This window comes from Lucilia sericata, unplaced genomic scaffold (assembly GCF_015586225.1).
Source record: "Lucilia sericata isolate MDLA Ls3-8-SP2 unplaced genomic scaffold, ASM1558622v1 Contig000234F_arrow, whole genome shotgun sequence".
Classification (NCBI taxonomy): Eukaryota; Metazoa; Arthropoda; class Insecta; order Diptera; family Calliphoridae; genus Lucilia; species Lucilia sericata.
The window spans coordinates 363,926-382,349 of record NW_023994261.1 but is presented as its reverse complement, the minus strand read 5'-3'; the positions used below and the strand labels follow the sequence as shown (position 1 = coordinate 382,349).

At 34.5% G+C, this 18,424-nt stretch overlaps 1 protein-coding gene across 1 annotated transcript in view; it reads left to right on the top strand.

Moving 5' to 3' along the window:
• The window catches only part of LOC119602468 (syndecan-like), a 332,566-nt gene that overhangs the window by 6,910 nt on the left and 307,232 nt on the right, over positions 1-18,424 (top strand). Inside the window, exon 2 of the mRNA XM_037954009.1 lies at positions 1,127-1,731. Within this exon, the coding sequence (XP_037809937.1) occupies positions 1,453-1,731 (279 nt within the window). The 5' untranslated portion in view covers positions 1,127-1,452. The remainder of the gene's footprint in view (positions 1-1,126; positions 1,732-18,424) is intronic.

The window sequence follows — 18,424 nt, the reverse complement described above, 5'->3', positions numbered from 1 at the left end:
TCTATAGTCTAGTCTAGTCTATAGTCTAGTCTATAGTCTAGTCTATAGTCTAGTCTAGTCTATAGTCTAGTCTATAGTCTAGTCTATAGTCTAGTCTATAGTCTAGTCTATAGTCTAGTCTAGTCTATAGTCTAGTCTTAGTCTAGTCTATAGTCTAGTCTATAGTCTAGTCTATATTAAGGATAATATTAAAAATTATTTAGAAATAATAAAAAGTTATTTGTAAAAATAGTAACTTATAATTCAAAAGGCTCTATTTGTCCAAAATTTCCCACCTGTTATCCAAAATCCTACTTTCTAATCAAAATTGAATTTTTTATCCAAAATCATACTTTCTATCCAAAGGATCAATCCCTATTTCCACACAAAATTATATCCAAAATATTTTATCCAAAATTCCCTCTTTGTCTCCTTTTTACTATTATAGTCTAGTCTATAGTCTAGTCTATAGTCTAGTCTATAGTCTAGTCTATAGTCTAGCCTATAGTCTAGTCTATAGTCTAGTCTATAGTCTAGTCTATAGTCTAGTCTATAGTCTAGTCTATAGTCTAGTCTATAGTCTAGTCTATAGTCTAGTCTATAGTCTAGTCTATAGTCTAGTCTATAGTCTAGTCTATAGTCTAGTCTATAGTCTAGTCTATAGAAATTTTAAAGTCTATAGTCTAGTCTATAGTCTAGTCTATAGTCTAGTCTATAGTCTAGTCTATAGTCTAGTCTATAGTCTAGTCTATAGTCTAGTCTATAGTCCAGTCTATAGTCTAGACTATAGTCTATAGTCTAGTCTATAGTCTAGTAATGGTCTGGTGTAGAGTCTTGTAATTCCACTTGCTACCTAAAATCCCACTTTTAATCCCAAATTCCATTCTTTTAAATCAGGAAAATTGAAATTTTAAACTAAAATTTATTTTGTAGCACAGTGTAACTAACTACCTCATCTTCAAATATAATTTTAAAAATTAACAAAAAATATTAAACAAATTTTATTTAAAAAGTTAATAATGTCTTCAACAATTAAAATTCTAAACATGAACTTAAAAAAATACCATAAATAAATATTTTGTTAAAAAAAATTTATCATAAATAATCAATTAATAGAAATCTTTTTAAACTTTTTCTCTAATTTCAGCTTAAAATTACGTGGCATTGTTTTTCCCACTGAAGAAAAATCGAAATAAAGTGTGAAAAATTCAATCGAATAGAAAAATTTTGATGATAATAAATAAAATCCTTTAAACACAATTTAACTAAAATTATTTTGCAACTAAAACGTAAGACGTGTCTATTAACAACATTGGCAATTTATTTCCAACACATTGTGGTCTATGAAAGCAAAAATTATATAGTAAATAATATATAAATATTATATATTGTCTATATAATCCATATTAAATACATAAGAAAAATTACTATTATTATCATCATCACACAACAAACAACTAAGAAATAAACAACATGTTGTCAACCACAACTGCTGCTACTATATCATCCAAGAAAACAACCAGAACAACAACTAAAATGATGATGATGACCAAATGTCATCGTCCACAACGTTGTCAAATACAATACCATAACGGTAGATCATCGTTGCCATCATCATTGTTATTATCATTAAAATCATCATCATTATCGTCATTAACATCATCACCATCATCCTTTTATGGCCTTAACAAATGGCTTTGGACTGCTGTACTATTTGGATTATTAATAGTAACTGCTAGTGCTATAGATGAGGTAAGTTTTTTAGTTTTTTCTTGTTTCTATTTTCCTTTTAATACTCAATCAAAGAAAAAATTACTCAATTATCATTTGACATATTCTCTCAAAAATATTTGTGGATAAATTGAGAAGTTCAAAAAAATCTAAAGTTTTGGAATCATATGATAAGAGTGCCACTATAAGCAGAAATCTTCCCATCCGGTTGTTCCCCAATTTTGTTTACCATTTCCCGTCAAATAATGTTACAAAAACCGTTAGACTAGACTATAGACTAGACTATAGACTAGACTATAGACTAGACTATAGATTAGACTATAGACTAGACTTTAGACTAGACTATAGACTAGACTATAGACTAGACTATAGACTAGACTATAGACTAGACTATAGACTAGACTATAGACTAGACTATAGACTAGACTATAGACTAGACTATAGACTAGACTATAGACTAGACTATAGACTAGACTATAGACTAGACTATAAACTAGACTATAGACTAGACTATAGACTAGACTATAGACTAGACTATAGACTAGACTATAGACTAGACTATAGACTAGACTATAGACTAGACTATAGACTAGACTATAGACTAGACTATAGACTAGACTATAGACTAGACTATAGACTAGACTATAGACTAGACTATAGACTAGACTATAGACTAGACTATAGACTAGACTATAGACTAGATTATAGACTAGACTATAGACTAGACTATAGACTAGACTATAGACTAGACTATAGACTAGACTATAGACTAGACTATAGACTAGACTATAGACTAGACTATAGACTAGACTATAGACTAGACTATAGACTAGACTATAGACTAGACTATAGACTAGACTATAGACTAGACTATAGACTAGACTATAGACTAGACTATAGACTAGACTATAGACTAGACTATAGACTAGACTATAGACTAGACTATAGACTAGACTATAGACTAGACTATAGACTAGACTATAGACTAGACTATAGACTAGACTAGACTATAGACTAGACTATAGACTAGACTATAGACTAGACTATAGACTAGACTATAGACTAGACTATAGACTAGACTATAGACTAGACTATAGACTAGACTATAGACTAGACTATAGACTAGACTATAGACTAGACTATAGACTAGACTATAGACTAGACTATAGACTAGACTATAGACTAGACTATAGACTAGACTATAGACTAGACTATAGACTAGACTATAGACTAGACTATAGACTAGACTATAGACTAGACTATAGACTAGACTATAGACTAGACTATAGACTAGACTATAGACTAGACTATAGACTAGACTATAGACTAGACTATAGACTAGACTATAGACTAGACTATAGACTAGACTATAGACTAGACTATAGACTAGACTATAGATTAGACTATAGACTAGACTATAGACTAGACTATAGACTAGACTATAGACTAGACTATAGACTAGACTATAGACTAGACTAGACTATAGACTAGACTATGGACTAGACTATAGACTAGACTATAGACTGGACTATAGACTAGACTATAGACTAGACTATAGACTAGACTATAGACTAGACTATAGACTAGACTATAGACTAGACTATAGACTAGACTATAGACTAGACTATAGACTAGACTATAGACAATAGACTAGACAATAGACTAGACTATAGACTAGACTATAGACTAGACTATAGACTAGACTATAGAATAGACTATAGACTAGACTATAGACTAGACTATAGACTAGACTATAGACTAGACTATAGACTAGACTATAGACTAGGACTATAGACTAGACTATAGACTAGACTATAGACTAGACTAGACTAGACTATAGACTAGACTATAGACTAGACTATAGACTAGACTATAGACTAGATTATAGACTAGATTATAGACTAGACTATAGACTAGACTATAAACTAGACTATAGACTAGACTATAGATTAGACTAAAGATATTTAAGAATATTTCAAGAAGCGAAGGTACTATAGTATGAATCTAAAAGTTCCCAGCTTAAGAATGTTCCCAAAGCTGTCCCTTCAAATTTTGACTATACTCTTCAAACTCTTTATAATACACAAAATCGATCCATTAGTATATCCACAATATACAACAATTATAGTTTAATTAAATTTTAATTATACTTTATAAAAATGATAAAAGAAATGTAAAACTGTTAATAAAAACCATCATTTGCAACATTGACAGCAACAAACGCAATAAAAAGAAATCTACGCCAACAGTAAAACTTTATTATACACTAACACCCGGACAACTTGGAAAACAAAAAAATTAAAAGAAAAAACTTTAAATACAATTCAATAATGTTATCAGTTCAATACAGAGGAGTAAAGCAAGTTCTTTATAGGCTAGAGCAGTACATTCTCTCGTTATACGAGGATGGTATGAGAAGAGAATAAATGAGCAGATACGAGACCAATCGATTCAAGAGTATTCCAAGAAGCTAAGGATACTTTGGTAGACGTCGTATCCCATTCAACCTTACACAAGTATTCTTTATGTTTAGATGTGGAGTTCGAAATTTCAAAGATAGAAGTTCTTCTGCTTAAGAGAGCACAAAGTTGAGCCCTGTCTGAAACTACAACAAAATAACTTTTCAGATTGACTTTATACTTTGGTGCGTGCGAATATTTACGGCCTTTTGTTTATAACACTAGAGAAAAACAACAAAGAATAAAAACAAAAATCAAAATACATTAAATGTAATGACCATCGGAAGAGATGCAGTCGAAGAAGGAAACAATTGACAATGACAAAACCAAAATGTTGATGATACTATTGTAACTGCAACGACCGAAGCACACACACACACACACACACAGAATAAACGTGTAACACTTTCACACAAACACCTACTGGGGAAAAGGTGATAGTAAAAGAGTGAGAAAGACAGACAAATAATGCCAGCACAATAACAACAAAATTGATAACATCTTGACACGAACACAAAAGAATAAACAAAAACGAAACGTAGTAAACGCGGTTAGATGGATAATATAAAAGAGATTGTCAGACGGACGTAGAAACAGACCGACATTTAAGAATTGGTTGCAGAGCTACAAGCCGAGACGGCTCAAATCGGCGGCGGCTGGCCGCCGGTAATATTTTGCAAGCCGCGCCGCCGCCGACTTCTTTCGTCTCAAAAGCTAAGCCGGCTTAAACGTAGCCGCTGATAAAGATTGGAATCGCACATGTCTTTTAGAAAATAATTTCACCAATTTGAACAGAGTTGCCACTATTTTAAATTCTTATGGCAAATTCAAAAGAGTTGCCACACAATATTGTGCTAATATTAAAATAGTGATAACTACTATAATAATGTCCATTTTCTGCAGAAAAAACTTATATAGAGTTAGGTTTCTATATAACAGACTATTATACAGAGATTTTTCAATATAATAAACGCTTATAAGGTCAATTTCTGAAGAAGAAGTTAAATTGAGTCGACAATTTAGCCGCCGCCGATATTTTCTATAATAAGCCGCCGCCGCCGATCATTTTGCATCGGCTTGTATCTCTGCTGTGCGGACACGGCAGACTCAAACAACAAATGCATGCAAAACCACAACAACCATAAGACAACTCTACAGCAGACATTGAGTGGTGCAGCAATAGCAACAAAAATTCTTTTAATATTCTTTCACTTCTTTCATTTACTCTCTAGTTAGAAGAGTGTGAGACAGAGAGAGACAAAATACATTAATGGAATTTTACGCATATTGCATATTAAAAAAAAACAAACATAATACCTAATGAATAAAGAAATAAATAAAGAGAAATGAACAATTTAAACAACAATAGATGGATTGAAGCAACAAAATACCTAGAAGAATTTAATAGCAATAAATATTCAATAGAGTATTGATCAACATAAAATGATAATTTCGTAGAGGAAGGAAGAGGAAAATGAATAACGTCATACATACAGTTTAAATATGTTAGAGACAATTTTACATGGAATTAAAATGATATGAAATGTTTGTAGGTGGCATATACCTACAGCAAGATATAGATAGAACAATTAGGGAAATTTACGATATATTTCCAGGTACTAAAATAGACTTAGTAACTTTTTGCAGTTGTTGGAACATACATCCGGGCAAAGTCTACCGTTTAGTTTTGGTCTTTGATCTATTAGATAAAGAAACTCTTGAAATATGGCTCGAGTTTCCTTAGAAAATTGGTTACTTGAAGGATCTACCACACAAATCGGTCGAAATTACAATAAATTTCGTATTCGAGTTTATCCTGCAGTTATTGGATGGTTGCCATAGACCAAGCAAAGGATTTAAAGCTCAAAGATAATCAGACGCCTTGGGTTAGTCTTCAATAATACACACAAATCCAACCATTTCATGTACGATTTTGGACTGAAGCTCTATGGATTGAACAGTGATTGAGTGTAACCACAAAGATACAAATTGCCTCGGTCTATGCCGTATGTTGCCGGACATGTTGTGCCATTTTGTTGGAACCCCATTTTGCCAAAGATCATAGCATTATGCTAATTCCTAAAGAAATCCCATCATGACCCTGTCGCGATCGTATTTGGCGGTTGTTGGCGGGTCGCCGACATACATTTTAGAACATAATAAAAACTACCTGGTGTTTTACTAGAAACGGTTCAGTAGTCCAAATGAGTCAGTTTTGTTCGCAAGAATCGTGCAAGAACATGATGTTTGGTATAAATTTAATAATTTGCAAACTATCTTGAACTGACTTTTCCAAATTTGAAAGAATTGCGAAGCTAAATTCGCATTACTAGAAATGGATTTCAGACACACCGATTGCCCTGAGAAAGACTCATTTTAGAATAAAATGTTATCTTTTGGATGCAGAGATACAAGCCGAGACGGCTCAAATCGGCGGCGGCTGGCCGCCGGTAATATTTTGCAAGCCGCGCCGCCGCCGACTCCTTTCGGCTCAAAAGCTAAGCCGGCTTAAACGTAGCCGCTGATAAAGATTGGAATCGCACATGTCTTTCAGAAAATAATTTCACCAATTTGAACAGAGTTGCCACTATTTTAAATTCTTATGGCAAATTGAAAAGAGTTGCCACACGATATTGTGCTAATATTAAAATATTGATAACTACTACAATAATGTCCATTTTCTGCATAAAAAAATTATATAGAGACAGGTTTCTATATAACAGACTATTATACAGAGATTTTTCAATATAATAAACGCTTATAAGATCAATTTCTGAAGAAAAAGTTAAATTGAGCCGACAATTCAGCCGCCGCCGATATTTTCTATAATAAGCCGCCGCCGCCGACCTAAAATGGTTGCACCGCCGCCGCCGATCATTTTGCATCGGCTTGTATCTCTGTTTGGATGTGTTCTTGATCATAGACCAGCGATTGATTAAAACCCAAAAGATAAAAGATTAAAAGGACGCCTTGGTATGGTCTTCAATAATACGTTTGTGTTGTATTCTGTAGGGCAAATTGCGCCGTCCTGATGGAACCCCATTTCGCATAAGATCATAGCCTCAAACTGATCACTAAAGAAATTTAATATCATGACTCCGTAGCGATCGTTATTGACAGTTGTTGGTGGTGTTGCCAACATAAATATCGAAACAGATTAAGTGTTGCCTTGTGCGTCACTAAATGCTGCTCAATCGTCCAAAAGCATCTGTTTTGTTTGTTGCCAATCTAAATCAACGAGAAAGTAGCACAAGCGCCTGTAACTCCGAACATGAAGTTTGACATAAAATGAATAATTTGCAAATGATCTTGAATGGAGTATCTTCCATGATGAAAATGACGTTTTCAATTCTAAATGAATTGCGAAGCCAACTTCACTCTATTTGAGACATTGCTGGAAATGGATTTTCGGCCGCAACGTTTACTCTGAGAAACACTCACTTTGATAATAAAGTGTTAAAAATTTATATGTGTTGCTCAATGGTGTGATTTGACGTAATGATTTCACAAAGTCCGCCATCAAAACATGTGTTTCTCAATGGTGTGATTTGACGTAATGTGTGTGAAGATAAATATTCCTAGTTAAATATGTTTTGACGTAACGACTTAGAAAAAAACATATTTAACTAAAAAGTTAAATATGTTATGACGTAACGATTTTAGACCTGAAAATTAAATTTTTTCGACAAATCGACATATTTAACTGCAAAGTTAAATATGTTTTTTAAATAACTTAGCTAAAATTCATAAAGATCATATTTTATCAAATTTTATTAAAAAAAATAAACTTACATATTTTGTAAACTTTTAAAAACTTATACATGACTAAAATTTGTATGCCATTTAAAGTTTTATTTTTGCTAAGGCTTAACTTTATTGATCTTTTGAGGCATTTTGCCCAAAATTAGGCTTTGGTCAAAGTGGGCATATATGGGAGAGGCACGTATAGCCACCATATGGGAAATATGTACAAAGGTCCTAGTTGTCACATCCCGTATATAGAATTCCCGAATTGAATTTGTGGGATTTTTAACGAATTTTTGAAAACAAATTATTTGAGAAATTTCTTGATTTCTCTAAAGGATTTGGTCAAAGTGGGCATATATGGGAGAGGCACGTATAGCCACCATATGGGAAATATGTACAAGGGTCCTAGTTGTCACATCCCGTATATAGAATTCCCGAATTGAATTTGTGGGACTTTTAACGAATTTTTGAAAAAAAAAATTTTGAGAAATTTTTTGATTTCTCTAAAGGATTTGGTCAAGGTGGTCATATATGGGAGAGGCATGTATAGCCACCATATGGGAAATATGTACAAGGATCCTAGTTATCATATTCCGTATATAGAATTCCCGAATTGAATTTGTGGGATTTTAAAAAAATGTTTGAAAACAAATTATTTGAGAAATTTCTTGATTTCTATAAGGGATTTGGTCAAAGTGGGCATATATGGGAGAGGCACGTATAGCCACCATATGGGATATATGTACAAGGATCCTAGTTATCATATCCCGTATATAGAATTCCCGAATTGAATTCGTGGGATTTTTAACGAATTTTTGAAAACAAATTATTTGAGAAATTTCTTGATTTCTATAAGGGATTTGGTCAAAGTGGGCATATATGGGAGAGGCACGTATAGCCACCATATGGGAAATATGTAGAAGGGTCCTAGTTGTCACATCCCGTATATAGAATTCCCGAATTGAATTTGTGGGATTTTAAACGAATTTTTGAAAACAAATTATTTGAGAAATTTCTTGATTTCTCTAAAGGATTTGGTCAAAGTGGGCATATATGGGAGAGGCACGTATAGCCACCATATGGGATATATGTACAAGGATCCTAGTTATCATATTCCGTATATAGAATTCCCGAATTGAATTCGTGGGATTTTTAACGAATTTTTGAAAACAAATTATTTGAGAAATTTCTTGATTTCTATAAGGGATTTGGTCAAAGTGGGCATATATGGGAGAGGCACGTATAGCCACCATATGGGAAATATGTACAAGGATCCTAGTTATCATATTCCTAGTTATCATATTCAAAAATTCGTTTAAAATCCCACAAATTCAATTCGGGAATTCTATATACGGAATATGATAACTAGGATCCTTGTACATATATCCCATATGGTGGCTATACGTGCCTCTCCCATATATGCCCACTTTGACCAAATCCTTTAGAGAAATCAAGAAATTTCTCAAATAATTTGTTTTCAAAAATTCGTTTAAAATCCCACAAATTCAATTCGGGAATTCTATATACGGGATGTGACAACTAGGACCCTTCTACATATTTCCCATATGGTGGCTTTACGTGCCTCTCCCATATATGCCCACTTTGACCAAATCCCTTATAGAAATCAAGAAATTTCTCAAATAATTTGTTTTCAAAAATTCGTTAAAAATCCCACGAATTCAATTCGGGAATTCTATATACGGGATATGATAACTAGGATCCTTGTACATATATCCCATATGGTGGCTATACGTGCCTCTCCCATATATGCCCACTTTGACCAAATCCTTTAGAGAAATCAAGAAATTTCTCAAAATTTTTTTTTCAAAAATTCGTTAAAAATCCCACAAATTCAATTCGGGAATTCCATATATAGGATTATGATAACTAGGATCCTTGTACATATTTCCCATATGGTGGCTATACGTGCCTCTCCCATATATGCCCACTTTGACCAAATCCCTTATAGAAATCAAGAAATTTCTCAAATAATTTGTTTTCAAAAATTCGTTAAAAACCCCACGAATTCAATTCGGGAATTCTATATACGGGATATGATAACTAGGATCCTTGTACATATATCCCATATGGTGGCTATACGTGCCTCTCCCATATATGCCCACTTTGACCAAATCCTTTAGAGAAATCAAGAAATTTCTCAAAATTTTTTTTTCAAAAATTCGTTAAAAATCCCACAAATTCAATTCGGGAATTCTATATACGGAATATGATAACTAGGATCCTTGTACATATTTCCCATATGGTGGCTATACGTGCCTCTCCCATATATGCCCACTTTGACCAAATCCCTTATAGAAATCAAGAAATTTCTCAAATAATTTGTTTTCAAAAATTCGTTAAAAATCCCACGAATTCAATTCGGGAATTCTATATACGGGATGTGACAACTAGGACCCTTGTACATATTTCCCATATGGTGGCTATACGTGCCTCTCCCATATATGCCCACATTGACCAAATCCTTTAGAGAAATCAAGAAATTTCTCAAATAAATTGTTTTTAAAAATTCGTTAAAAATCCCACAAATTCAATTCGGGAATTCTATATACGGGATGTGACAACTAGGACCTTTGTACATATTTCCCATATGGTGGCTATACGTGCCTCTCCCATATATGCCCACTTTGACCAAATCCTTTAGAGAAATCAAGAAATTTCTCAAAAATTTTTTTTAAAAAATTCGTTTAAAATCCCACAAATTCAATTCGGGAATTCTATATACGGAATATGATAACTAGGATCCTTGTACATATATCCCATATGGTGGCTATACGTGCCTCTCCCATATATGCCCACTTTGACCAAATCCTTTAGAGAAATCAAGAAATTTCTCAAATAATTTGTTTTCAAAAATTCGTTTAAAATCCCACAAATTCAATTCGGGAATTCTATATACGGGATGTGACAACTAGGACCCTTCTACATATTTCCCATATGGTGGCTATACGTGCCTCTCCCATATATGCCCACTTTGACCAAATCCCTTATAGAAATCAAGAAATTTCTCAAATAATTTGTTTTCAAACATTTTTTTAAAATCCCACAAATTCAATTCGGGAATTCTATATACGGAATATGATAACTAGGATCCTTGTACATATTTCCCATATGGTGGCTATACATGCCTCTCCCATATATGACCACCTTGACCAAATCCTTTAGAGAAATCAAAAAATTTCTCAAAATTTTTTTTTTCAAAAATTCGTTAAAAGTCCCACAAATTCAATTCGGGAATTCTATATACGGGATGTGACAACTAGGACCCTTGTACATATTTCCCATATGGTGGCTATACGTGCCTCTCCCATATATGCCCACTTTGACCAAATCCTTTAGAGAAATCAAGAAATTTCTCAAATAATTTGTTTTCAAAAATTCGTTAAAAATCCCACAAATTCAATTCGGGAATTCTATATACGGGATGTGACAACTAGGACCTTTGTACATATTTCCCATATGGTGGCTATACGTGCCTCTCCCATATATGCCCACTTTGACCAAAGCCTAATTTTGGGCAAAATGCCTCAAAAGATCAATAAAGTTAAGCCTTAGCAAAAATAAAACTTTAAATGGCATACAAATTTTAGTCATGTATAAGTTTTTAAAAGTTTACAAAATATGTAAGTTTATTTTTTTTAATAAAATTTGATAAAATATGATCTTTATGAATTTTAGCTAAGTTATTTAAAAAACATATTTAACTTTGCAGTTAAATATGTCGATTTGTCGAAAAAATTTAATTTTCAGGTCTAAAATCGTTACGTCATAACATATTTAACTTTTTAGTTAAATATGTTTTTTTCTAAGTCGTTACGTCAAAACATATTTAACTAGGAATATTTATCTTCACACACATTTTGACGTAATGGTTTCACAAAGTCCGCCATCAAAACATGACCACCAAAGATGTAAATATAGGCTGGGTCTTAAAGGAGATAGATCAAGCTTTATGGCTCCATTGCAGTGAAACTATCAAAAGGTCAGAAGACACACACCTGGCTACGGAATCTCCATAAGTAGATGTCTAGAGGTGTAAAATACTTCGCATTTTGTTCGATTTCTGAGAGAGTTGTGGATCAAGATGTTGTGTCAATTGCAAAGAACTTTCGTATGTTGTAACAGTCATTTGAAACTTATTGACTCCTTGTTGTGGAAAACCTCACTAGAAGTTTCTCAATTACTTCCACCTCTGTGAAAGAGCGTTGTTAGCATTTGGATGTTGTGATCAATGGTATAATTTGTCATAATTGACCTGCCCAATGAGTGTTATGGCTCATTAAGACCACAGTCGGTCATTGGTCATTTGCAACATATTGACTCCTGACTTTAGAACCCCACAAGAGGGAGTCTAAAGGTGCAAAATCTTTGAAATTTGCTTTACTTCTATGGAAGGCAACAGTATTATTATTTGGATGTTGTGATAATTTTAAATAGTTCATCGGTCATTTCCTTCACCAAGGGTAACTATCTTGTCGTGATGCGAGGGCTTAAGTACATCGGTCATTTGTAACTTAGTGGCTTCTGAGAGGTAAAACCTTTATAATTTGCTTCACCTTTTGAATGTGTTACCAGTGTAATTCGTAGTCATAATTCAAAAGACTCCGCCATCAAAACAGTGTCACTAAATATGTCAATATAGATCACCGCAAGCCTTTAAATTCGAGGTTTGCTTCAATTGTCGGAAACTTTTGAAAGTCAGTCATTCGCAAGTCACAAATTTTGACATTTCAATGAGCTGCCTAACGGTATTATCTGTAGTGATGATATAAAAGACTTCACCATCAAAAATGGTGAACAAAGATGAAGAAATATCGAGCAGCACAACCTCTAAATTGGATGAGAGTTACTTCAATTGCAGGCAACTTTTGAAAGTCAATATTTTGCAATCTATTGGCTGCTGACTTTGGAAATCTGACAAGAATTTCCAAAGACAAGAAGGAGTCTAGAAGCATAACATCTTCTCAAATAACTTCAGCTTCGAGGGGCAACAAAGTTGTCGATCTCTGGAAGTGTAAAAAGCTCAAAGATCATGTAAGATGCGCGATTGTTTAGATATTGAACGTGTTTGGTAGTTTGAAAAGCAAGATCCGAGGATTTTATTGTGGAATTTCGATCTCTCCAGCAAATTCGCTGGATTTCTCTGCAAATTCGCTGCCTCAACATAGCCAACACATACCTTCTTTATTTCAACGACTTAATCCCTTGAATGGAAAGACCTAAAAGAATTCATGATAAGTTAATTAAGCAACATATCTTAACTACCAGATTTCTGTACATTTCACTAAACATTTTTCTTGGGAAACTAGAGATTAGAGAAAACGCAACAAATGTAGAAAGAAAAAACCGAGTTAATACTCATTATAATGAATAAAACCAATGTTTGTAAGAGTATGAAATAGAAGGAAAAGTCAAGAGAATTTAAAAAGTGCAAAGAGAAAAGCATTGAATGAAATGTGTTCACAAATAAAATGAGTTATTGAACCAAAGAAACCCACAAAAGAAAAATTATGACCAGCTAAATGCCACAAGCTATAAATACAAAACTAAAATATATTGTGTAGGCGTTTTAAATGAATCTTTTACACCAACTTCATCATGCTCTAACCAAAAACCAGACTTTTTCAAACCAACCAAACTTAACCAATTTTATCTTTAATTTTTTTTTGAAAACAATCTAATGAGTTTATAAGAAAAACAAAATAAAAGCTATTAATCCATTTGACACAGTCATAACCACATCGTCTATGTGGGACGTAATGTAAAGAACTTTCTAATGATGGGGAAAAACAAGATGAGTTCTTGAGGAAATAAACTGGTTGCTGTGAGTTGTGGTATTATCGAGAACAATTCACTAATGGCCAATAGAGAGAATGGACTCAATTGAACTCGGTTATCAAAAATTTCTTTATTTCTTTTAACCGCGTTAAGTAATGGAGACACCACATAGAGGATAGGATCAACAAGGCACATCGGTGCTGGGCGATATGTAGGAGAACCATAGGCATGAAATGGGGTCTTAGTCCTACTATGACAAATTGGCTTTATAAAAGTGTAATTAGACCAATTCTAGCTTATGCTTCAATAATCTGGTGGACTGCTTTGGACAAAAAGTGTAATATCAAACTACTGCAGGGAGTTCAGCGTACATGCTGCTTGGGTATAAGTGGTGCCATGTGTACTACTTCAACCAAGGCTCTGGAAACGTTGCTAGATATTCCACCCATTGAAACATATATAAGATATGAGGCGGCGCTTACAGCCGAACGACTCTTTACTTTAGGCGAACTGGCCAAAATAGGTTATAGGACACGTCATCAATGTATACTGGACACATTGGAAGGTTATACACATTCATCGGACGTGCCTGATCGCATACCAGACACTGAATATGTCGGAAACTTTGAAACGCTAATCCCAGATAGAATGTCTTGGTCAAGCGGAACATTAGAGCAAATACCAGTAGGAATCAGTTGCTACACGGATGGCTCTAAATTAGGGGACAAAGTGGGCCTGGGGTTCTATATTGAAGACCCAGAAACAGAAATATACCACCGTTTACCTAATCATAACACAAGCTTCCAGGCAGAAGTACGAGCAATAACGGAATGTGTAAATTGGATTAGAATCGACAGCCAGAAGGCAATTTGTGCGATATCAGGTGATAGAGTTAAATCTAAGACCGTATTGGATTGTAAGAAAGCTTTAACTGAATACTCTCCCAGAGGTAAGGTTCACATCATATGGGTACCAGGCTACTCGGGAGTAGTCGGCAACGAAAGGGCAAATGTAATAGCTTTAAAGGGAAGGGAGCTCGATGTAGTTAACCTGACAAACGCAAAACCATTCGACGCAATAAAAGCTGAATTAAAAATATGGATGAGAGAATCCCACAAGGCCTCTTGAAACGGTGGGTAGAACCACAAAGATTCTATGGGGTGACCCTGATGAGAGCAAGACGAGAAATCTTCTCAAAATGAGCAAGTCTGAGGTTAGTATGATGGTACGTATTCTGAGTGGACACACAGGATTACGAGCACATCTATACAAAATTGGACGTGCGGATTCAGACGAATGTAGAGCATGTGGAGAGGACAGTGAAACTCTGGAGCACTTTCTTTGCCATTGTCAGGCATTCGTCGAAGTTAGATCCAAGTATCTTGGAAGTGATGTTATTCCGGAAATAACATTCTTAACCAACACCGATTGGAAGATTCTTAGGAATTACGTCCAGGAAACTGAGTTTCTGAACATGGAAAAATAATACATCCAGTGAACATTTTTTTTTTTTTTTTTGTCTTTCTTGAATTGGAGCGCACAACCGGCCCGATAGTGGCCTAGGTGTATTTCTTCGGATTTGATGTAGTATATGTACATCCTCCTATCAACCTAACCTAACCTAAGTAATCTTCGTGATCTACGACCTCTGATACATAATGCTAAAGTTGTTCTTATGGAGTGGAAGAGAATCGATACCAGTTCTTATGATCTGTATGATCACAGAAATGTATAACTGATCTGGGTCAAAAACGTTGATGGGTGGTTGGATTTTTTACCATCTTTCTTGAAAAACTTTTCAGTTTTAACTCGTATAAAAAAAAGACAAAACTAGCGAGAGAAAGTTGGTTTTAATGGAAAACATTAAGGAAAACTTTAATATTACAACTGGTTAACAAAAAAAAAAAAAAAAAAAAGCCCAACAAAGAATAAAGAGTTGGCCAATATTTCGATATAAATTGTATACTATTGTATAGGCCATAACCGCAAACACTATAACAATACAAAAGCCTGGCAAAAATATTTGATAACATGTGTTACAAATTTTGTTTTTATGTATGTTTTTCCTCTCCCTCTCTCTCTCTACCACTCTCCCTCTACAACTCAAACTAATAATAAAAAAAGGCAAAAGATCCAACCCAAAAAAACACAAACCAAACACAAAAGAATAATGTTTCCAAAGAAAACACCCAATTTTGTTGTTGTTCTTTTTCACATCATGTTTTTTCTTCTTCTTTGGACTTTTGTTTTTAAGTGTTTGGACACTTAATGACCCCAAAGAAGTCGTTGTAGCATAAAAGTTGTCCATTATATGTCGACAACCATTTGGATAATATTGCAGTTTGTTATAGTTAGTTGTAGCATTTTGTTTTTGTAGTATTTATTATAGGTGTTGTTGTTGTTGCTGTTGTTGTTATTGTTGTTATTGTTGTTGTTCTTATGTCTAATTTGGCAATATCATAAACCGGCATCAATTACTTTACTTTGCTTTTCGTTTACTATGTATTTGTGATTTGATTTTACTGTCTGGTCGGTCTACATTTACTTTCAAATTGTGTGCGAAATTTGTTGTGTGAGTGTTGAGGAAGAGAGAGAGAGAGTGAGAGACGGGTAGCCACAGTTATACGAGGGTCTTGACCAAAGGCTAAGGTACTATGTCGTTACTATGTCATTACTATGTTAGCTGCGTTATATAAGGTGTAAGGGTTTCCAGAAGTCCTTTTTTCAGATTTTCTTTCAAGACCTCGATAATTACCAATTTATGGGCAACTGGCTTTGGAACTCTACAAGAAGAAGAAGGCAGATTGAACTTGCAAGGTCTGGTCAGCTCATGACGAAGGTGCTGAATCTTCTTCGCTCCTTGAGAGCTTTAAAGATGGTCAGTTTCAAAAGCCCACGCAACATATTCGCAACCGAACAAATCTGAGCAAATGCCTTGCAGCTCTAAAGGTTAGGGCCGCAATGAAATAACTTATGGACAACTGGTTTCGGAAATCCCACAAGAAGAAGAAGGCAGATTGAACTTGCAAGGTCTGGTCAGCCCATGACGAAGGTGCTGAATCTTCTCAGGTCCTTGAGAGCTTTAAAGATGGTCAGTTTCAAAAGCCCACGCAACATATTCGCAACCGAACAAATCTGAGCAAATGGGTTGCAGCTCTAAAGGTTTGGGCCCCAATGAAAAAAGAGTAATGCGCTTAAATCGCTACTCGTTGGACGATTTCAGCGAGCGAAACCGAACCTGAACTATAATAAAAAGAACTCAAGCACATAAATCTGAGAAATTACCAGGGATTCCCCGTTAGCTCAAAGGGTAATACTACTCCAAACTTTGAATTCGAAGTTGAAGGGATAGTAGTAGAATCACCGGAGATTACAAACACCTTGCCCGGATGCCCAAGACATAATGTTTAAGGCCGACTATTAGAGCATTTAGAAACTGCTACTGATGTTCGTAAGACTTCACGGACATATCCTGATGGATTTAACAGTGAAAAACTTCAAGAGGAAGATTGATCCCAGAAGAAGAGGATAAAGAGGAAATAATATTAGGAAAACCCAAGGAAAAATACGTTAATAGATAGTGAAGAATTGTTCTTAGATTGTACATGCCTATATGGAGGCGTAAAATCGAGGGAGCATATTCAAAAAGTGTCCATTTCGAATATATTTTGGACGTTAACTTAGTTGATCCTAGATCAAATCCGAAGAACCACAACTAGGCCACTATCGTGCGCTATCTAAGAATCGTAGCAACGACGTCCGGACTGTAGACCAACTAACCTATCACAGGCTTTTTCGGTGATTACTATAGCTTCCGGATCTAGTTCCAATACTTTTGCTGAAACCCTCTTAGTTGATCCTAGATCAAATCCGAAGAACCACGCGCTATCTAAGAATCGTACCTATGAACTCCGCACTGCAGACCAACTAACCTATCACAGGCTATTTCGGTGTTTTCTATAGCTTCCTGAAACCCTCTTAGTTGATCCTAGATCAAATCCGAAGAACCACGCGCTATCTAAGAATCGTACCTACGAACTCCGCACTACAGACCAACTAACCTATCACAGGCTATTTCGGTGTTTTCTATAGCTTCCGGATCTAGTTCCAATACTTTTGCTGAAACCCTCTTACATTACCATACCATTCCGTATCTAATATATATTTATTTGTTTTCCGTCTCCTAATTCTCATGCTGCTTGTTTTTTTTTTTTTTTTCTTTGACATGAATGGAAAAATATGGATGTGTGTGGAGGAGACATTGCCAAGTTGAAGTGTGCTCATTGTATGAGTGCGAGTGCATGTTGTTTACATTGCAAAATTTATATGCTGCAGACAAACAAAAGTTATGGTCGTCGTTCTATGTCTCCTTATCAATTGTATGTCTGTGTTATAAGCCTGTCCTACTGTTCGTTCGGTATTTGGTCACACAGTCTGTCTGTCTTTCTGTCTGACAGTCCGTCATTAAATGATAACTTTTCCTAAAGTATTAAAGTTTTTCTATTGCTTTGAATTGTAATTCTTAATGCTGCAGTTACTGTTTTCCTATATATATATATATATATATATATAACTGGTATTTGTAGAAAGTATAAACCAAATATGATGTGTTTGCATTATTGATGTTTCAAATTGTATTAGTTTATCGAAAATTGTGATATATTTCTCATCTGTTTTCTTTTTCGATTTTTCTATACAAATTTACTTTTCTG